General features: G+C 30.5%; 2 protein-coding genes across 6 annotated transcripts; both read left to right on the top strand.

Moving 5' to 3' along the window:
* The first annotated feature begins 5,132 nt into the window (after positions 1-5,132).
* LOC108335341 (uncharacterized) lies at positions 5,133-6,208 on the top strand. Its single transcript, XM_017571341.2, has 2 exons — positions 5,133-5,282; positions 5,400-6,208. Exons 1-2 carry the CDS (start codon positions 5,223-5,225, stop codon positions 5,976-5,978), a joined length of 639 nt encoding a protein of 212 aa, XP_017426830.1. The 5' UTR covers positions 5,133-5,222; the 3' UTR covers positions 5,979-6,208.
* A 5,099-nt stretch (positions 6,209-11,307) lies between these two features.
* LOC108336101 (SNARE-interacting protein KEULE) lies at positions 11,308-21,384 on the top strand. 5 transcript variants are annotated; one of them, XM_017572432.2, is made up of 21 exons: positions 11,311-11,559; positions 12,748-12,806; positions 13,249-13,330; positions 14,246-14,324; positions 14,839-14,889; positions 14,985-15,081; positions 15,188-15,220; positions 16,011-16,136; positions 16,250-16,441; positions 16,533-16,616; positions 16,699-16,797; positions 16,878-16,951; positions 18,241-18,337; positions 19,233-19,358; positions 19,465-19,560; positions 19,696-19,815; positions 19,899-19,976; positions 20,255-20,439; positions 20,679-20,769; positions 20,878-20,967; positions 21,066-21,384. In XM_017572432.2, the coding sequence occupies exons 1-21, from the start codon at positions 11,487-11,489 to the stop codon at positions 21,117-21,119; spliced, it is 1,986 nt and encodes a 661-aa protein (XP_017427921.1). In that variant the 5' UTR covers positions 11,311-11,486; the 3' UTR covers positions 21,120-21,384. The 5 variants fall into 5 exon arrangements, 4 of the variants coding, with proteins under 4 accessions (XP_017427924.1, XP_017427923.1, XP_017427921.1 ...); XM_017572433.2 differs by lacking the exons at positions 11,311-11,559; positions 12,748-12,806 and adding an exon at positions 13,766-13,875 and having other exon boundaries at positions 13,277-13,330; XR_001832809.2 differs by lacking the exons at positions 20,255-20,439; positions 21,066-21,384 and having other exon boundaries at positions 11,308-11,559.
* Positions 21,385-22,220: the final 836 nt, after the last annotated feature.

Here is a 22,220-nt window from a genome sequence, read left to right as displayed (position 1 = left end):
TATATCTATCATAACGAATTTTTATTTTTAACTAGTGTCGGTTGAATTTTCTTAAATTATTATTGTGATGATTATTGTTTAAATAAAGATAATAGTAATTTAAGTAAGCATTTATTAGTGGAGGAAGTTATGAGCTAATTTGGGAAGAAGTGATTCTTTTCCCAATACCTTTTTCTGCTTTTTTCTGGTGCTGATCGAAAACCAGTGGCTGACAAATTTAGTAGGTAGGTTGTGTTGTGCAATGTGAGTGACGCGTAGCATTGTTGTTTCTGTTTGAATTGAAGACTATCTTCTTCCTAATTAATTTCATTTCTTCGTAATTAATTTCATTTCATGGTAGTAAATAACTGTATTCATTTTACAACAACCCAAGGGATTTGCATTATATGTGTTTGCATGCATCTGTCATAAACACTGACACAGCATTAGTGCATTACTACCACCACTCACAACCACAAATCCACAGAAAACACGTTACATACAATAATAATACTCGCTTCGCTACTTTCAAACCTTGTTTTTGACTATCTCACTGCTTTGCGTATGGATCAGGTACTCTCTGTCACCACAACAAACCTTTTCAACTCATTTCTCATTAATTCAAGATTAATAATACCAAGATACACTTTTATATTTATTTCACACAGGTTATAACTATAAAAATAAAACAATAAAAAAATTATAAATCTTTTATTATTTCAAGAAAAAAAAATAAAAAGTAAGTAAAGATAATATTAAATGAATGTGAAATATTTATGTGTGTCAAAAAACCTTTCCTAATAATTAAAAATGTGTTCCTATCAATGTTTGGAAGAAGAATGTTTATAGAATAAATAAGAAAATAAAATAAACAAGTTAAAAAAAAATGGACAAAAGATTAAAATCAATTTTAAAAAAACATTATTCATAATTAAATTGTAATTAAGTTAATATTAATCAACACTCCATTTCAAAATTAATAAATAAAGATTTGAAAAAATAAAATAGACTAAATATATTCACAATCAAACATTATTTTAATAGTATCGTCTGTAGATATTTTTTAATGATTTAAACGAATATAATACTTAGATTTCTAAATATTTAGATTTTGAAAGACATAACACAATTTGAACGGTTGGTTCCACCCATATCAAGTGATAATTAAAATATTATTTATTATTGCTATTTGATTTAATTGTATTTCAGTGTTGAAATCCAAAAAGTAATTGTTTACTCAGACAAAAATACAGTACTATGTTGAACCAAATCCATGGTTTTTAGCATATTATAAATATGAACGGAAGAATATACTAAAGGTACGGATGAGGCCGGTTGTTATAACAAATCAGGTCAACAACCAAAAAGTGTATGATGATATGTTTGATGATAGATAGACAAAAGAAATCAAGGAATATAAATATTATAATTATTTAGTATTGATGAATTTAATTTTATAATTTTGTATTTTTAATTACTTAAGTTATATAGATGCTCAATAAACATATATTTTTGGATGGTTCAAAATAGAAAAATTGGTCAGCATTTGAGTCTCATTCTTTATTTCAAAGAAGAATTGGATTCACCCGTGGATTATATTTAAAATATATTAATGGATATCGATTTTGATATTTTAAAGTATATTATAAATAATTTTAATATATCAAATGTATTTTCAATATTTAATAAAGAATCTACAACATTCAACAACAAAAATTTGGACTCGTCAAATTTTATTTTTTAGATGTTTTTTAAAAAAATGTAAATATTAAAACGTAATCTTCCATCTCATAAAAGTGTTATTTTGGAAGTTATTGCTGTAATTAAATAATAGAAAATAACATTTTTTACAAAACAAACCTTTATTATTAATATTATATTAAAATAGAATGACACGTTACCTTACCTTACGTAAAAATGAGTGAAAAACAATTAATATGTAAAATTTATTAGTATTGACGGTAATACTTTTAGATCAATGTTAGCAACATATATATTTTTCAGGATTTTAACACGTTTTTTAACATAATTTTACTATTTATTAAAAATTGGATAAAAATTAAAAAGAGAGAGAATGGGGTCGTTAGTTAAAAAAATAAATTCATTAAAACTCTTAATTTTCAATATATTCAATCAATTAGATGAAATAAATTAAAAAATATGGGGGTAGGCTATTTGTAATACTATCTCTCCTTTTTGTAAAATTATAATTTTTTAAAACTTGTAATATCGTTTTTTTATATTTTTATTCTCCTCGTGGAGGTGAAAAATGGTATCCTCTCGGCAACGTGTGAAGTTATTTTCTAATACATTATATCCTATTTTTACTTACTTTTAAATAAAATTGAATAAGTTCCAAGAAATATTAAAATATAACTAAACATTTTTTTATATGTAACAGAAATTTTAATATTTTCAAGATTCCATGCAATACGATACTTTTAAAGCATTATTTTTATTCATTAATTATTCTTTCTGTTTTTTAAGTGTATTATTTTTAGATTTTTTTTGTTTAACAGTTATTTTTATAGTTTCAAATGATATTAATAATTTTTGTATTTCTATTATTACCTTATATGCATTTTTTATTAAATTATATATATATATATATATATATATATATATTGTAATTTAGAAATAAAAAAATTTAAAAATATTTTATTAATATCGTGAGAATTTATTATACTTTTCATTTCCCTAAAAATAACTTAAACGACACTTAAAAATATTGGAAGGAGTAATTTTGTTGATACTATAGTATTCAATAATAGTAATTAAAAAAATATATAAAGAAAAATGACAAATAAAAATTATTTTATTAAACATCTTTAACTAATTTAGTATATTTAGGCCGGTCAAGTATTTGTGATAAAAGGAATGTGAGAACCTAAGCGCCGACGTCAATTAGTTGACAAAGCCAAGATTGACCTTTTTTTTTGTGTATGACGAGAATTAAAAGAATTTTTTTATTTGATAAAAAAAGTTGTAATTTCTGTAGGTTGTATTTAATATTTTACAAGTCTCTCTTCTATTTTATAATTTTTTAAATCTAATTAATGATAAATTTTTAATTAAAATTAAATGATTAAAAAATATATTTACTTGAGTTTAAACTGACTATACACGAGTAGAATAACAAAACGAGTTGAATTCCATGAACTATTCTATTAGCGGTGTTAAAAGAGACAAAATAATAAGATTTTAACACATCAATTTGTTTTGGCCTATTTTATCCAGTTCGTGAATTTAACGTGAAAATATGGACTAGCTTACTCGATCTGTTGGTATTTTTTAAAATTAAAAATTAAAAAAAACAATTAAAAGGTTAATTTGTATATTATACTTTTAAAATATAAATATGTAATATTATTATAATTTAAATAATTAATACTCATAAATTAAATTTTAATAAAATAATTTAAGATGTAAATATAATAATTATTTTAATTTATTTAATTAAAAATATTAAATAATCAATTAAAACTTTAAAAAATATTTATATAATTAAATATAATTTTAATATTTATATGTATATATAAACAAATTTTAAAATTAAAAATATTTAAAAGTTTTGAAAACAAATTAAAAATAATGGCAGTCCATTTTTTACCAGATTATGTTCATTTCTTTTTTACGAACATCTGATTCATTTTTTACATAGACTAATAGATCGGACCAAAATAAATTGGACTAACCCATGCGATCACCCATTCATACAAGGTTTTACACGCTTCTAGGTTCCGAAGTAATAATGTTAAGGATGTTAGTCAGAGTTTGTTTATTGGCAAGTGCTTGACACGTTTGAATAAGACCTGGGTCTCTATTCTAGGTACAGAAATTATATTTTGATATTTTTTTTAATAATAATAATCGTCAATAATTTCTTAATAAATAATGTAGTAAACAGTTATTAACCAAATATCATTTACTCAATAGCTTTTTTCTTAGTTATTAACTAGGGATGCAGTGATCTCAGATACAATTTCCTTCTGGAACCAATCTTAAATCCTCTCTCTCTCTCTGCAATTTGATTTTCCATTTTGTACTTCCAGCTATTCATACCATTTTTAGATTGAATGCATTCCACCTTTTGACCCTTGTTTTTGCATTCTCTACTGTCTTTTTCTTTCAAGCCTGTAAAGCTCAACTCGCTTTAGCTCATTTTCTCCAACTGATCAATCACCCGCTTTAACGTGAACCCAAGCATAAAGATAAATCATTTCTTTGCAATAGCTGATAAAAAAATGAATTAAAACTAACTAAATTTATAATATTTTTCTGTAAAAATGTCCTCCAAATCCTCAAATAATTTCACAAAACTAGTTTTAATATGTTGAGCAAAAACGATATATCTTCTGGTAAAAATCGTTTTAGTGCTTAAATATATAACAAGAGTTTATGTATTTTAATATTCAAATCTTAATAATATCAATATAGATATTAAATTACTAGTTACGTATATTAGCAATTTATGTTGTTTAATCAAATAGCCTAAAATTCCAATTGTAGTGATGTCACTGAATCATCTTGAAAAAGAAATATATTAAGTCACACTTTTATGTCGTAAAGTTATAACAGAAAACATAGAAAAATATGTACATATACAACAATTTTTTATACTGCTTTTTGTTTAATATTTATTATATGTAAGAATGATAAAACTAACTAAATAAATAAAAAGAAATATCATCATTTGTGTCATACCTGATGTGGGAACAGAAGGAAGTTTGATACTTTGTGGAACGCGGATATTTTTGTTGCATGACCAATGATCAGAGTCGGCTTGGTCCGCAAGGCCGCAAACTGCATCTTAAACACGACTTATGAAAATGGCATGCCAACCACGAACAATCTAAAACCACCAAAAAATTGGATACCATTCACTGTTTTTTTTTTTGTTGCCTTGGACTAATATTTATATAATATCTTTTGACCAAATTAAAATTAATTTTTTAAATAAAAAATGAATTTTCCCTGAGAAATTGCCACGTCATACACCTGAGGAAGAAAGCACCGAGAAAAAGATGAGTGGAAAAAGGGTATTGGTCTTCGGCCCCCAAACCCCACCGCCATCGTAATCCCATACGTTAGTTGAATCAGCAACGCATGAAAGTCAACGGTCTTTGTCTGAACCCAACCCTTATCCCCTGCACCTATCCTACATAAATTAAACCCACACCCTCTCTTCTCCTTTTCCAAATTCACACTCACACCAACACCATCACCAACACATCACACCCAATATGAAACTAACCTGGTCACCTGAGAGAGCATCCAGAGCATACATCCATACAGTCCAATCTGTAAGCATAGATTCTTTCTTCAATTCAAACGTTGCTTCTTCTTTTATTATTTTATTGATTATTGCTTACCTTCAAGTGTTGTGATCTACACTGATTTTTGTTTTTCGTTTCGTGCAGTGTCGGGTTTTCAGCGAATCAGGAGTGGCGGAGTTCATTTCCGCCATGGCGGCGGGGTGGAACGCGCAGCTCATAGTGGAGACGTGGTCGCAGGGAGGACCTATTGCCACCAGCATCGGGCTAGCCGTGGCGCGCTCGCACACGTGCGGAAGGCACGTGTGCGTGGTTCCCGACGAGCGCGCCAGGTCGGAGTACGCGGAGAGAATGGGCGAGGCAGGGGTCGAGGCGGAGATCGTGGTCGGGGAGGCGGAGGAGGCGATTCAGGGTTTGGTCGGCGTGGACTTCTTGGTTGTGGATTCCCGGAGGAAGGACTTTCCACGCGTGCTGAGGCTGGCGAAGCTGAGTAACAAAGGCGCTGTGTTGCTCTGCAAGAACGCGAATTCAACTTCCAAGGGTTTCATATGGCGGAGCTTGGTGGCGCAGGGTTCTTCTCGGCGCGTGGTTCGTTCGGCGTTTCTTCCCGTGGGGAAGGGACTCGACATGGCACACGTGTCTGCCTGTGGAAGTAATAGCACGGGACGCAGATGGATTAAGCATGTTGATCAACAATCAGGGGACGTGCATTTCATTCGGAGATGAACAGTATATTTGTGTTATGTTCAATTCTTCTGTTATGTAAATAGATTTTGTGCATGTATGGATATAAAGTAAAGGACCCGTGTTTAAACATGTTAGACGGTGAGAGAGAAGGAGCTAAAACTAGTAGTAACTTTTATCTGGCTTCTTTTTTTCTTGTAAAATGATGAACTTCCGTGTATCAGAAATCATTGCATTTATTTGTTTATTTATTTAGAAAATGATAAACATTCCTTTTGGTGGTCTTTTGTTTGCCCTGCGGTCGTGTTAGAAACAGTCATGAATTTAGTTGAAAAGTTAATCAGAGTTTTGACGCCTTAAGATGCAATGTTCAATATAAGTTATTTGTATTTGGAAAAGTCGTGGTTTGCAGTACTCAACTCAGGGGAACAGAAGCAACTTTTCAGATCCTTCCAGAAGGCTGGCTGCTGATCTGCTTCTCGAATTCATTGAATATCATGGAATGATTTGTGCTTTGAGAGGTCGAAGAAGGGAGAAAACACTAAATTTGACAGTAGGCATAATGGTTGTAATTGGCAAAAGCATGTAACAGAAAATATGAGAATGAGTTGAGGCAGTGAACTGCATATGTTGTCATTAGGAGAGTTAACTTCACACTATTCTGCACTTGAGGCTTCATTCGGTAGCTAAAAGTTACATAATGATTACTTCATAAAATTTGACATACCATATTTTTTCAATGTTGTTGATCTGATAAAGAGAAATTCGTCAATGTTAATTAAAGCACTCAGCTATAAAATTATAAGTATTTTGATGTTTACTATCCTTATTTTAAATGACATTTATTTCACATTTACATTGGAGAAAGATATATAGGCTATGATGTTATAGGTAACATAAATATATAGTGAGGCTATGACCATGGTAGTTCTTTACCAATTCAGGTAATAGAATCACTATGTCTTAAAAGTGCTTAAGAATAAAGAGGCATGGAATATTAATTGGTGACTATATCAAAGAGTACACAGCCTTTGAATTTTCAACTGTGAGAATGGTTTGTGTTGTATTAAACAGAAAGAAATATTGTTGAAGTAACCAATAAGAATATACATAACAATGTTTAACCCACCGATCTATTTATGCATGTCACAACAAGCTCGTGAGAACATTATAGCATAGTTCATTCATGAAAACTATTTTTAAAAAGAAATAAAAAATTAGAAGAGCATACATATTTAATAAAATCAATAATCAAAATGGTTAAAAAGTAACATAACTTATTGTTTTTTATAAGATCTGAACATGGATATTTAGGCCTTGTTCACTTGAATAGATTTGGGAGAGAGTGATTAAAGAGATTTGAGAGGTTTTTAAAGTAAATTTTTTTCTTATTTATTTGAGTGGAATTGGAGGTAAGTGAGAAAGAATTTGGAAGTAAAGTTTGTGAGAATTAGTGTAAGATTTGATTAACGTGATAGATTAAAAAAATTTACTTTCAAATCTATTCTCATTTACCTCCAAATTTACTCAAATAAACAACAAAAAATTTACCTTCAAATTTTCTCAAATTCTCTCGATCGCTCTTCCCCAAATCCATTCAAGTGAACAAAGCCTTAGAGATAAGATCTAAGTGCATTTGAAAATTTATAATATATACATTTTTGGATATGTAATTCATGTGATAAAAATTATAATATAAAAAAACATAAAATAATATCGATAAATATAATAATTTATTATATATATATAATGAGAAAATTAATAGAAAAAATTAGAGAAAATGTAATATTTTATTTGATTTATCAAATATCATGATGTAATCAAGTAACGAATTTTTTTATTTTGTCATGTATATACTATATGAATATCTATACCAATAACTATATTTTAAAATATTCTTTAACCACTAAATAAAATTAAATTTACCTTAGATCATATAACTTATCATATTTATTAGAGTGAATACATATACTAATGTTTGTTAATATAAAAACAATAATTTTTTTTCTATAATATTTTTAGAAACTAAAATTACTGATTATTATAATTTCAGTCATTATATGCAATCATTTATTCAATAATATAGATTTTAATTTTATTTTTTCTTAAAATATTAAAATTATAAAGAATTGGAAGTATCATATCAATTAAGATTAAAACTAATTTAAAAAATATATATAAAAATATCAATATTATTTTATAAGTCAATTTTAAAAAATTAAAATATATTTTTTAATATAATCTCAAAATTATAAATTTAAAACTTATAATAATAAAAAATTATTATTTGTTAAATATATTATTTTACTGTATTCAGTAACTTGGAAAGGAGATTCACGAAAATATGAGGTCCATTCCAAGCTACAATTTATCAATAGTATATCTAGTCCATTCCGATTGACTTAAATGTAGAAATTTCGGGTACATACATGATATATACCTCAAAAAACACGGTAATCCGATTTTATTGATACCTCAAAAAGTCGTGTTGAGTGATAAAAACAGATGTTATTTTGAATATGTTCTACTAAAAAGGTGTCACAACATTAATGATAAAATAAGAAAACAGAGGATGAGTAATAAATTCTTTTGATGGACTGTGTAGTGGTGGGATTGAGCAATTTTAGAAATGCTTATCAAAATCATATTCATAATTTAATAAATACTTCTGAATTATAATTAGGGATGACAACGGATCTCGTCAGATCAGGCACAGGTAGTGTTTACTCGTAACCCGACCTGTCGGATAAAATCATATCCGCTATCCGATCCGTTACCCGTTCAGATATCCGCTTAAAAAATATTCGTGAGTATTTTAAAATTTGCGGATACCCGTAAAAGATAAAAAAATATTTAATACATTTTTAAAATAAAATTACAAAAAAATATATATAATATAATATAAATTAAATTAAATATAAATTAAAATTTAATTTTAATTAAATTTAACTTAATAAAATATAATTATATTTTATTTGTAATTAAATTTAATTAAAAAATATATAAATTATTTTTTTTAATTTTTTGTGGGTAACGGGTACTCGTGGGACTGATAGTATACTACCCGTATACGACCCGTTTAGAAGCGGATATTAAAATACCCACTACTCGTTATCCGCGGATAGTAAATATCCGCGAATATTAACTACCCTGGATAAAATTGTCATCCCTAATGCCAATATTGAAATTTGATTTTTTTTTTTTGATAAAATCATGTGATTGGTGAATAGCATAGTGGATAAAGAAAGTTTGAAAGGCACAGCTAACTATAGTCTTGGAAATAAAATTAAAACTTTGATTACTCACTCATGTCACTTCAATGATACAAAACTAGACGCGTCTCAATAAATCAATCAGCGGTTTCATTATTAATATTGGTAATTCTGAAAGAATTGAATCTGAGTGATTTTGTTTTTAAAAATGCTTGTTCTAGTAAGTGGTTCTTGATTTATTAACATTTTCTTTTTTATGCTATTGATTTTGAGAGCTTTATAGTTGTTTTAGATTTTTTGAAGAGTAAAAAAGAATTTAAGCACGTTTCAATCTAAGTAAGGATAGATATACATAAAAAAATAAAATATAAGTAGTTAAAATTAAAGAAATGTTTAATGTAGAATGAGTTTCTTGAAATGTTGGATATATATATACAAGAAAAGGACTATACAGATATATATTTGAACATGTGAACAAAATTATAAATCTAAACACTTTTATTTTTTGACAATTTTATTATATAAATAAAAATGTCACTTTAGTATCAATTCTACAAATATAATTTTTTCAATTAGTTCAATTATTTATATATATATATATATAGGGGTTTGCTAAAGTGCGTACGCGTGTTTTTCAGTTGGTACATTTTAGTAATGTGTACCAGATTTTAGTAGACAAAAATACCCTTATATATCATAGATTCGTAGGTTTTAAGGTTAAGGGTATTTTAATAATTTTCATTCTCAAAACTAAAAAAAAAAAAACCCAAACCCTTACTCACCTCTCTCATTCCTCTCAACCCTTTCTCTTTCATCTCTCTCACTCCAACCTTTTCTCTGTCATCCTTACTGTAGTCTCATTTTATAATTTTTGTCTTATCTAATTTTATCCAATTTTCACAAGCATAAAGGAATTGGTAATTGACCTGAAAAAGATTAGAAATACTCGCTGTTAAACAATTTCTTACAAACTGAAAAACAGGCGTACGCACGTTAGCAAACCCCATATATATATATATATATATATATATATATATATATATATATATATATATATATATATATATATATATATATATATATATATATATATATATATATATATATATATATATATATATATATATATATATATATATATATATATATTCATATAGTCATATAAGGAATGATTGGTCCAAATAGACTAAGATCAGCACCATCACACGTCATGTAATCAAAATAAATAAACGTTGTTTGTTAACCGAATAATCGGTCGGTCTCTGACAATAACTATTCATAAACATTGTTTCTAATTAAGATTATTGGTAAAAACTACGTAATAGGTAATGGGTTGTGATTAGACGATAATTAAAGTTTCACTAACTACAATTTCATATCAAAATTTATAAATAAAGATAAATAATTATGTGAATTTAAAATTTTAACAAGTATATCCAAACAAATTCGAGTTGTAACAAGAAATTTGTTACTAAGAACATTTATAACTACTTAAACTCACTCGAAAAGAAGTATGAAGGACTGTTTTCTGCTCAACCCTACATACATCCGAAACACATACTTTAAAAAAATTCATATTTATAGAATTTATAATACTTGTATAAGTAAAAAACTTATAAATAATTAAATATGCTCTAATGAATATGAGCAAAGTTTTCTAATGACAAAGGTGGGTGGGTCCTTCCATCTTGTGGACACTCCACAAACTTGAAACTTATCCGCACATTATTTGCTTGTCAAACTTGTAATTTACTAATTAAGGGGAATATTGTTTACATATTTATAGAATAAATCAAATTTGTCTAGTTATTCTTTACTTCTTCGACGATGAGGTTCACCCCTCTCTACGAAAGTTTTTTTATAAGGATTTGAGTGAGTTGAAAATAATTGGATTAAAAAATAAGCTACGTTAATATAAGAATACTGAAAATTTTAAAATTAATCACAATTTCAACAATTATTCCCTAATTAATCTACTAATCACATTCCTCTGACCAAATCCGGAAAAGAAAACTCGCCGGACGGCTAGCCATTTGGAGCTTCGATTGAACTTTGGATTTTTGACAATTTTCCAACACGTCATGAATAGTCATCGATGCGTTTTTAATTTTAAAAATAATAATTAAAAAAATTAAATATAGTGCATGGGTATTAAACTCTTTTCACATTCAAATTAAACTGAATCCTTTTCTCTCTTTCGTTCGTTATGCGTGAAAGCGTGTTGGTGTTGGTGCTGGTGCGTACGCTTTTTCATCGTGATCAATCAACGATCTGTGGCTGTGCTCGTCGTCTCTGAAGCGATCAATCAAGCGTGAGAGGGCGGCATAGCAAAGCAAACATGTCTATGTCCGATTCCGATTCCTCCTCTTATGTTGGCGATTGCAAAAGTTTCAAGCTAATTACCCGCGAGCGTAAGCCCCCTTTTCTCTTCATATATATATTTTTTTGTTACGTTGCTCATCGATGATTCGTCACGCCTTTTCGACTTGTGGCATTTCGTTACTATTTTCAACAAAATCTTAGTGTTCAAGTTTATTATTATCATCCTTGGCGGATGGTTTCTACTGCTCGACCTTTTGTCAGCTACATGATAAGCACGTTAGGGCAACTAGCTTGCTTATGTTTTCGTGTATTGAGTTTGGACTTTGGAGTGTGGTTTTTGGGTGCTTATGGTTGGAATGGAGTGATTGAGTTTTCTGGATGGTTTTGGTTCCGTTGCCTATTCCATGGGTGCTCAGCTTGTGATTATTTCAGGGTTGTCATTTGTATGCTCCACGACCACGATGGAAATTTTCATGGCATGCCTTGATCAATTTTGATGTAGACACTATTCTTAATATGTTCCATCATAATCTATCTAGAGAATTAAGGTAGAGTTCGTGCACCTGGTGTGATAAATGACTTCATCTTTGTCTTTGCATTATTGAGAGAATTCCTTCCCGTAGGTGAGAGAAAACACCACTGGGAGAAACTCTGCCTTTTATCTCACTAGCATACATTCATTCAACAAGCAACAAGTGAGTAGCCCAACTCATTATGGGTCATTCACATTGAAAGTTCAATTACTTAAATTCATCATTTAAGTATTAGGATATCAGTTTTTGATTAGTATTATTCAATAATCTAATCATATTATAAAATCAAATAATTTAATTCAGCAAATAACAAAGATAAAGTCAGTATAGCAGTCAATGCACACGTATCCCCCTTCATTTTCGCAGTAGTTTATATTATTGTAATTCACCGTGCTTCTTCACTTGTATCTTTTGTATTAGTAAATAGAAAGAAAAAGAAGAGGTAAAGTTGCACGATGGATGAAATCACACTCCGAATATTTTAATAGTTATTTAAAGACTGATCAGATCAATTTGTTACTTTACAAGTCATGAGAACTTCTCTACAGTTAGTATTTTAGAATTTAGGACCATCGCCAAACTCAATGTGGCACTCTTTTGTCATATGGAATTGCTTATTTTTTGATATATTTCGTAATCTTGTCAGTATTGCAATCTTTATGGTTTTCCTCTTGTTCCTTTTAAATTTTAATTGGTTATGATCAGATAAACTTGTTTAATTTCTATTAACTGACTTATTTACAGGATTATTACATGAAATGCTAAGGTCAACAAAAACAGGGGATTCCAAATCGACTTGGAAGGTATACGATTTTATTTAGTTAGATGAATCCCACCTTGTTTCATTTATCTTTCCTCATGGTATAGAAGGAATGAAGGACTCGCACTTCTGTATAATTTATTTAAAGTTTGTAGAATACACTTAATTATATAATTCGCATGTATAAAGTGCTTTATTAATTAATTGGAACTGGGATCATCATGTGTAGTATTTCATCAGTTTTCTCCAGATATCTATGCTGTTTTGCACTATACTTTATGAGCTAGACTCCATACATGTAAGATACACATGCATGTTGTAGCCCCAAGTATAAATACAACTGTCATAGATGTAGCCCCAGCTATAAACCTATTTACATCTGAAACAAAGCATTGAAGGTACATTAAAGAAACTAAGAAGTACAGGGTAAAAGTTGAATTTATTGATTACCATATCATACTGGTTCATGGGTTACTTGCCTGCAGGTACTAATAATGGACAAACTTACTGTAAAGATAATGTCCCACTCGTGCAAGATGACTGATATTACCGATGAAGGTGTTTCATGTAAGCTATCATTTTTCTTTTTACCAAGGAACAATGAGTTGTTTTTGCCGTAGTTTTCTCTTATTTTAGTGTGCCATGATGAACCTGAAATTACCAAGTAGGGTCATTATTCCCATCCAATCCTCTTATTACCTCTTCCGAAAAGACTATAGCAGTATGTTTGGCACCCGCTTTCTCTTTGAGAATTACAATTTTCTCAAGAGTTTGATGCTGGTTTTCTTCGTTTTGAATCTGAATTGAAACTGTAATTGTTTTCACGCTTACCAAACTTGAACTGACCAAGTTTATTACATGTCCTTGGTATGTCAGAAGTATTAGTACGTTCTAATTGTTCTATTAAAATAAATAATTTTCACAAATATTTATAATTTAATATTGAATTCAGTCAATAATATGGAAATAGAAGGAAACTAACATTTGTTATGTTTTTTTTAGAATTTTTATTTCTTCTATAAAGGGTGAGCCTTTGCAGAATATAAGGATGCTGCATTGTGACCTGGTCTTCGTAGGTTCTAGTCGTGGAAGTAGCCCCTCTGCTCACCTAAGTGAGTGGTCTGTTATATAAATATAGATAATTTTATATATAGATTACTTAAAAAATCTACTACACAATTTTATATATAGACTACTTAAAAAATCTATTACTGCCCCTCTGCAAGCATTTTTTAAGTCACCAATTATCTTGTTTGCTTTTTGTCTTGTTTTGTGGATTTGTTGAAGATGCCGTATCCTCTTTTGCTCATTCTTTATTACTACTAATTTTATCAATATAGAATTCAACTATATACTAAAGTAGAACACCTTTATGGATTGATTTATGATCACCTTTACATAATGGCGGGAGCCTCATCCATTAGGCCTCCGACTTTTAATTCGTTTGTTATATGTCGTGAAACTCTGCTTCTCTTTTTGTAGTGGTTGAAGACATATACAAGCGAAGACAGCCATTACCCTCCATGGATGCCATATATTTCATCCAGCCAACCAGAGAGAAGTAATATATCTGCTCTTTGTTTTTGATAGTATTGTAGTGCAATCTGTTGTTAAGTATGTAACTAATGTCATGGTAAATATGGAGTTTGCACAAAGCGTTTTGGGGAAGTATAATTCTGCTGAGTTCTGAATTTGTAAATCTATAATTTTCTGCTTTCCTTCTATCTTTATTTACTCAAACCTCTTCAATTCTCTATCAATTAGCTTCCCTTTTGTTTTATTTTTATTAAGCTGTTTATTTAATTCAACCTTATGCTTACTTTCAAAGATGTCATGAATTATTTCAGCAGTTTTTATCTGTATTACTTTTTTCTGTGTACTAGTTACATGATGATGCATTACTTTGTCTCTCCGTCTCTCCAAATTGTTCATTTATAACTTACTTTGTTGAATAATTAATATGCTGCATCCTTTGACCATGGAACAATCTCATTTAGCTTTGATGTGTAATTTAGTTATCATTCCTTTTTGAGTTGGTCCATATTTAGTGATTTTCTATCCATTTTTATTTGCAGTGTAATTATGTGTTTGTCAGACATGGCCGGAAGGACACCCTTATACAAGAAGTACGTGGTGGTCATCATAATATCTCCCTTGTCTGTTATTCATCAGGGCTTCAACAACTTATTTGTTTTCAATTCTGTTTTCTGTGATCTTGTAGGGCATTTATTTTCTTCAGCTCAAGTATTTCCAGAGAATTAGTTATGGATATTAAGAAAGATACAAAAATTTTGTCTCGATTAGGTGCTCTGAGAGAGGTGAACATTTTTTTTTTGTTTCCAAGCTATGTTGTGCTTGAATTCATAATTGTGCCCAACTGACATTTCTTTTGTGCTTCCCCCCTCATTTGGATGGCACATGCAGATGAACTTGGAGTATTTTCCCATAGACAGCCAGGTTTGCGGCTGCTCACTTGTACTTTAATTTATTTCATCTTCCATCTATAATATGTTTACTTTTTTTATCATGAATATAATCATATTCCTGAAGCTTTGGTTTTTAACCATGCCGAATAGCATCATGTTACCATTTAGGTCAATAATAAATATCAAAACTTATGACATGTAGAAGTGTTACTTGTTTTGGTCCAGTTCCACACTTAGCCATGAATTAGATTCAAGTGATGAATCAATATTTTCTTCCTGTTAAATTAATTAGAATCTATTAGCTGTTGAAAGATCTCCCCCAGGTATAAACAAAGACTTTGGTTGAAGAAACTGAATAGACTTAGCTAGCAATCTCTACTGAATTTGCAGATTTTGAAGCTTGATGTAGAATAAATTTAAGTAGAGTCCATGAAGTAAAAATTTAACAACCACTATGTGGATTAGGAAGTCCATCTTTGCAAATGGGCAATTTTGACTATTCATGTCTGTTGAATATAGTGAAAACTATATATGTGATTAATCTCCTTTGTGTTGAATATACACATAGGGTTCTCTATTTATAATAGAAGAAATATGGACTAAGCCCAAAATACAAATAAAAAATAATAACAAACTAACAATGTCTATTCTATATTATATAGGAACCAAGCATTTGTGAACTGGGTTGTTGAGATCTTTCCTTTTTAAATATCAATTTCCAATTCTGCTTGTTAGGAATTCTTTATTATTTTCTAATGCCATCGTCATTCCATTATTGCGTGCCTTCAATTTTGGGGTTTCTTTTTGTCATGTTAATACAGGGTTTCATCACAAATAATGAAAGGGCATTAGAGGAGCTGTTTGTGGATGAAGAGGATAATTATCGAGGTGTTGCATGTTTGAATGTGATGGCAAAACGAATTGCTACAGTTTTTGCTTCTTTAAGAGTATGTGAATAGTGATCTTTGACAAGGATACAAAAAAAATGTTCTCATTGTTTTATAATTTTTCAAACATGTAATTATGAAATCTAATGAAGCATGTATATATTTTTCTTAAGGAATTTCCTTCTGTTCGCTTTCGTGCTGCCAAGTCCCTAGATGCAACCACAATGACTACTTTCCGTGATCTTATACCTACAAAGCTTGCTGCTGGAGTCTGGGACTGCCTTATGAAATATAAAAAAAGTATACCTAATTTTCCTCAGACAGAGACCTGTGATTTGCTAATTCTTGACAGATCTATTGATCAGGTATCTTAACTCCATTTTTTGGTCATCAACTCACAACATTCTTTTGACAGACGGTCTTGTTTACATTGAGGATTATGTTCTGATTTTGTAGATAGCTCCTGTGATACATGAATGGACTTATGATGCCATGTGTCATGATTTGCTGAACATGGATGGAAATAAATATGTTCACGAAGTACATCCACCATTACCCTTCTCTTCTCACTGAATTTTTTGTGTCAACTAGTGCCTAAACACAAATCTACTGTATTTTCAAGGTTCCTGGCAAATCTGGTGGTCCACCAGAGAAGAGAGAGGTTCTTTTGGAGGATCGCGATCCTATATGGCTTGAACTTCGCCATGCTCATATTGCAGATGTACGTCCTGCTTTTATGCCTTCATTACTAAACTAGATCTAAGCGACATGAATACCTTTTGATGTTGATGACCATGCCAGGCTAGTGAACGGCTGCATGAGAAGATGACCAACTTCGTTTCAAAGAATAAAGCTGCACAAATAGTTGGTTCAAAGTGAGTAATGATTATCTTGTGATTTCTCAGAATGGCAATGTCATATAGCAGGATAATTGATGCTGAACTTATTGGTTTAGTTATTATCAGAAATTAAATATTTGCCTTTTTTCTAATTTGTAGATTTTCCTTTATGCGATTGTATGGCTTGACTCAGTAATATTCCGCACTGTGATATGAAATTGATGCTTTGCCTATCATGGTTTGCTCCGATATTACATATTTACTATTGAGTTTTATCACACATTTTGCGACTGCTATTTATTTTTGAGAAGATCTCCAAAACATTCCCTTCTGGTTTGAACCACAGGGATGTGACAAAGGAGCAAATCGTTGATGGCATACTATTGATTGTTTGTTCCATGGGACAAATTAAATTGGAGCAGACCATAATCGGGAAAATGAAGTTAAATTTAGCTTCCACTACTGCTTATGTGGTTTTATATTACAAATTAAAGGAAAAAACTTGAGGGTGCTTTATGATTGTAAGTAAAACATTTGAAGCCATTTTGTATTTTACCATAGGGACAAGGAGAACATGGATTAAACTACTGGGTGGGATACTGTAATTACCTTCGTAACAGAGAATCTGAATTTAATATCCAGCTGGGATATTTGAGTGTTTTAGCCTTAACGTAGTATGATCAATTCCTGCTCATTAATATGGACCATGTTGAAAAGAAAATTTGTTTCCTGGATGGTGAGTCAATGGTTTCGTTTATGTGTGGCTATTAAATATTTGTTCTTACTCTAATCTCCACTCGCTACCTCAACTTTCACAATTATCTTAGTTGCATAACATGTCAACTTAGTGTATGTCCTGCATATTGTATTTTAATCGGTTTGAGCTTCTTTAGCTGCCTGGGTTAAATGTAGCATTGAGCTCATCGAGCATGATAACAGATGTTCAAGCGCACCTTTATCCTCCTACTTGATCATCCAGTAAGACATTCAGCTTTTGGGGAAGATTTTGCAATATTCCCTCACTATAGTAGTTAAATTTTTTTAGCATTTATTTTGGGGGGTAATTTTATATTAAAAAATAAACTTATTTACCTCTGGGAATTATTCTTAAAGGATTGCAATGATGCATGTATTGTTTTAAACTCCCCGTTTTCTATTGAATCATTTAAAAACTGTGCTTGTGTAAAATGTTTAAGTCCTTGATTGATAATTAAAGCTATATTTTTGCGTTTAACCATGCCTAGATTTTCTGTTTGGTGGAAGTGTTCATCTATTCATCTGGTTTTCATCGTAACAAAAATCATTTGACTGTGTTGTATGTATAGGGGTGGCGGTGATATGTCAACAAGGGACATACAAAAGATGGTTCAAGCGCTTCCACAATACAGTGAACAAATTGACAAACTCTCCCTCCATATAGAGGTAGTTCTTTTGTAATGCAATTCTTATACTGCTTGGCCTTCTTCTAATGATAACTTATATGGTTTGCACAAATAAATGTGTTCTCTGTACTATGAAGCTGCCTAGAAGAGGTGTTTTACAGTTAGAATTTGTCCTATAGGAAAAATTGTATCGTACTCTGTTAGTGCCAGATTTTGAATTGCCTGATTGGGTAATCATTTTAGTTCTGGTTTGCCTTTTTATGACCTCCCTCCCTTCTTAATTATGTAATGTTATTGCTTCTGTCATGATTCTTGCTGATAGATGATAGAATAAATGAAATTTTGCACTTGAGTTCGTTAGATATTTCTGAAAGTTAATTATTTTCTTTTACAGTTGATTAAGATAAAGTTAATTTTTTGTCAGTGGATGTAATAAGGTTAAATTAATTTCAGGTCCTGACTGATAAAAAAACTATCACTTTTGGATAAACCATATAGGAGAAAAAAATTAATCAAACTTCTCTAGTGAGATGCTTTTGCACCTTTACTTTTGAAGAAATATGGGAAGTGTTCTCAAAAGTTTAGGTGAATAGGTTCGTTGACTTAGGGGGAAAATTTAATTCATATTATCTCCTTTTCTTCTCCTGTATCTGCTATTCGAAAAGTAATCCAAACTAACCCTATTCTACAAGTCCCTATGTACTTGAGGGTACCCAAATTCAGTGTATCATTTGTTTCATATGGCTTACAGGGAACCAGCTGATTTAAAGGCATTGATTAGAACTTATTTACAGTTTTAGTAGACAAGGGGGCTGTTAAATCCTCAAGTATACAGGGACTTGTAGAATAAGTTAACCTTTAAACATGACAGTGAATCTGATTATGATCTGGGTGCAAATTTCTGCATAGATATAAACAATGGCTTCTTCGTCCAGATTGCAGGAAAGATTAATAGGATCATTAGGGAATCAGGACTACGGGAAATTGGCCAGCTGGAGCAAGATCTTGTTTTCGGAGATGCAACAACAAAAGATGTTATCAAATTTTTTACCACGAAAGAAGTAAGAAATTACAATAGGGAAAAGAAATTAGGTTCCATATAATCAATGCTTAGACACGCAACTTTTGTCCTGTTTTGTCTTTTAAACTTCACATAAATTTGTGCAGGATATAACCCATGAAAATAGGTTGCGCCTGTTAATGATTCTTGCGTCTATTTATCCTGAGAAATTTGAAGGAGAAAAGGGCCTGAATTTGATGAGGGTATGGTTGCTTTCTGAGCACAAACCTAATTTCCACTAGCTGTTCATTTTTTATTCTGAAGATATGCTATTAAATAGACTATTCCTATCAACTGCAATGATATTATACAAATTTTACCTTTCATGTTCTTCTCAGCTAGCAAAATTGACAGAAGAGGATATGAGTGTTGTGCATAATTTGAGAATGCTTGGGGGACAACCAGTTGCCAAAAAAAGTATGACATCTGCTTTTGGTCTTAAGTTTGAGATCCATAAGGTAATGACAGTAATTTCTTGATGAACAGAATGTGGTTTTTCAACGTTACGTTTTGTATGAAAAGTGTTCTTTTAAGTTGCCAGAAGAAGCGCGCTGCAAGGAAAGAGCGTCCCGGTGAAGAAGAGAAATGGCAGTTATCACGCTTTTATCCGATAATAGAGGTACATATTAGGTTAATATCCGTATAGAATACGCATTCATTTACTGATGACAATTCCTCCTACTGGAATAGCATTAAAATAAAACTCGAGTATAACAACTTCAACGAGTATGCTCCATTCCCACACTGTCGTTTTAACTAAAATTCTAGCTGCAAATATGTGAAATAAGCAGACAGCTATTTACCATTCTTGCTCTATATAATTATGATTGACCAATGTTAAATTTATAAGAGTATCTTTATGATGCTCCTCGAATGTGATGACTGGATTTTATTCAGGAACTCATTGAAAATCTAGCGAGAAATGAATTGTCAAGTGAGGATTATCCATGTTTGAATGATCCAAGTCCATCTTACCACGGGTCACCTTTTTCTGGGCCTGTAAACCAAAATCCTCACTCGATGAGATCAAGACGAACACCAACTTGGGCTCGTCCGCGAGGTTCTGAAGATGGATATTCAAGGTTTAGTTTTTTTTCCTCATCAGTACCCAGTAATCTAATTGCTTCGGATGAGATTAGTTTGTTTTTCCTTTGTCTCTCTGGTGGGTTATTATTCCCCTCACTTCTGAGTTGTGTCGAAACTTGTTTAAGCTTGCTATTATTGTAGATATTTTGTTGGAAAATACCCGTCTCTGTTCAAATTGTCAATCATGAGGTGACTTTCTCACGTGTAAATTTTATATTTTCTTGATGTCACACAGCGATTCCGTGATTAGACATGCATCGAGTGATTTCAGGAGGGTGGGGCAACGAATCTTCGTATTCATTGTTGGTGGAGCAACCAGATCTGAGGTTTGATTTGCATATAAAATGAGCTTGTATAATTCAATATCAACCGCCCCCACCCCCCCTTGCCCCTCTGATTTTCTGGTCTGATGCGTGTCTAATTTAAATCCTCAGCTTAGGGTTTGTCATAAGCTTACCGAAAAGCTAAAGAGGGAGATTATTCTCGGTTCATCGAGTATTGATGACCCTGCACAATTTGTTACGGTATTGAAGTTTTTCCCTTTTTTAATGCAAAACGTAATGTGTTTCTTAACCGGGAATTGCCACAACCATTCTTCCGTGCTAACATTCCTCTTTTGCAGAAATTGAACATGATGACGACGCATGAGCTTTCATTAGATGATATCCAGATATGATGTTAAGGACTAGAACTAGAAGATGAGCCTCCACATACTTGTAAATTATATTTATGTTGTAATCACATAGTTTAACCATCATGTCATATTATTCTGTCAAAAAATCATCATGTTATTACAAATTATTTGGAAATTTGATATTACAGACTAACATGAATAATGCTCATTGGTTACTGATCAGAATAACTTCAGTTTTCAGTGGATAGACTGATTTAGACTAGAAACTAGTTAAAGAACTTTGTTGTAAATAAATAATACTTTCAACTCCCTGGATCATTTTAACTTGGGAAAGTTTAAGTTTTGGGTTAAATTATATTGTTGCTGTTGTGAAAGAATAACAATGAATAATTCCGAACCATTAATATAAGTGAATATATAATATGTAATATAATAAGTCATGAAATTGTTAGAACATATTCTTTTTTATTTTATTTATTAACGGAAAATATGTTTATTTTTCTGCTGCTCAAAATACTACTGAATTCTCGGTTTCGATATACTAGGTCTTTAAGTAGCCATTACTTTGTGATACGAACCAAAATGCACCTTTACATCAAGCATCTCAAGGCAAAAAGTGTAGATTTATTAAATAATTGTGGAAGTAATATGATAATAAAGATAATGCTGTCAACGGCATTAATTATAGTAATAATAGTGAATTATGTTATGAAATGGTAATAATAATAATTGTCACGTGCTAATAATAATAATAATAGTCCATAATTTTATTATAACAATCATAATTATAATAACTAGCTAAAAAGCAGAATGTGTTCAAGTTTAAAAAACTAGAGTTATTATTGTATAATATAATTAAAAAGTTATAAACATAGTATTTTAAAAATATATTGTAACTAATCCTCTCTTTAGTTGAATATATAAGATTTGAAAAATAAAATTTATATTTATATTAATTTAAATCCATCTATTCCTAAAATATATAAGTAATGTTTCATTTGACGTGTAATTTATAATTTAAATGAAAAAAATAGTAAAATAATATTACAGATTGGAAATTTATATGAAATTCGAAGAAAAAGAAAATTCTATAATGTAGAGTAATGATGTTTGTAGTGATACTTATTTCTACACCAGGCAGGT

Source organism: Vigna angularis, chromosome 10 (assembly GCF_016808095.1).
Source record: "Vigna angularis cultivar LongXiaoDou No.4 chromosome 10, ASM1680809v1, whole genome shotgun sequence".
NCBI lineage: Eukaryota > Viridiplantae > Streptophyta > Magnoliopsida > Fabales > Fabaceae > Vigna > Vigna angularis.
Note: the sequence above shows the minus strand (reverse complement) of the source record. Positions and strands in the feature narration are given on the sequence as shown.

Excerpts from the sequence above, each read along its gene's own strand:
- LOC108336101 (XM_017572432.2), top strand. The coding sequence starts at position 11,487 with ATGTCTATGTCCGATTCCGATTCCTCCTCTTATGTTGGCGATTGCAAA. Across the intron at positions 12,807-13,248 it reads ATTCCAAATCGACTTGGAAG|GTACTAATAATGGACAAACT; the intron begins GTATACGATTTT and ends ACTTGCCTGCAG. Across the intron at positions 16,137-16,249 it reads CAGTTTTTGCTTCTTTAAGA|GAATTTCCTTCTGTTCGCTT; the intron begins GTATGTGAATAG and ends ATTTTTCTTAAG.
- LOC108335341 (XM_017571341.2), top strand. The coding sequence starts at position 5,223 with ATGAAACTAACCTGGTCACCTGAGAGAGCATCCAGAGCATACATCCAT. Across the intron at positions 5,283-5,399 it reads ACATCCATACAGTCCAATCT|TGTCGGGTTTTCAGCGAATC; the intron begins GTAAGCATAGAT and ends CGTTTCGTGCAG.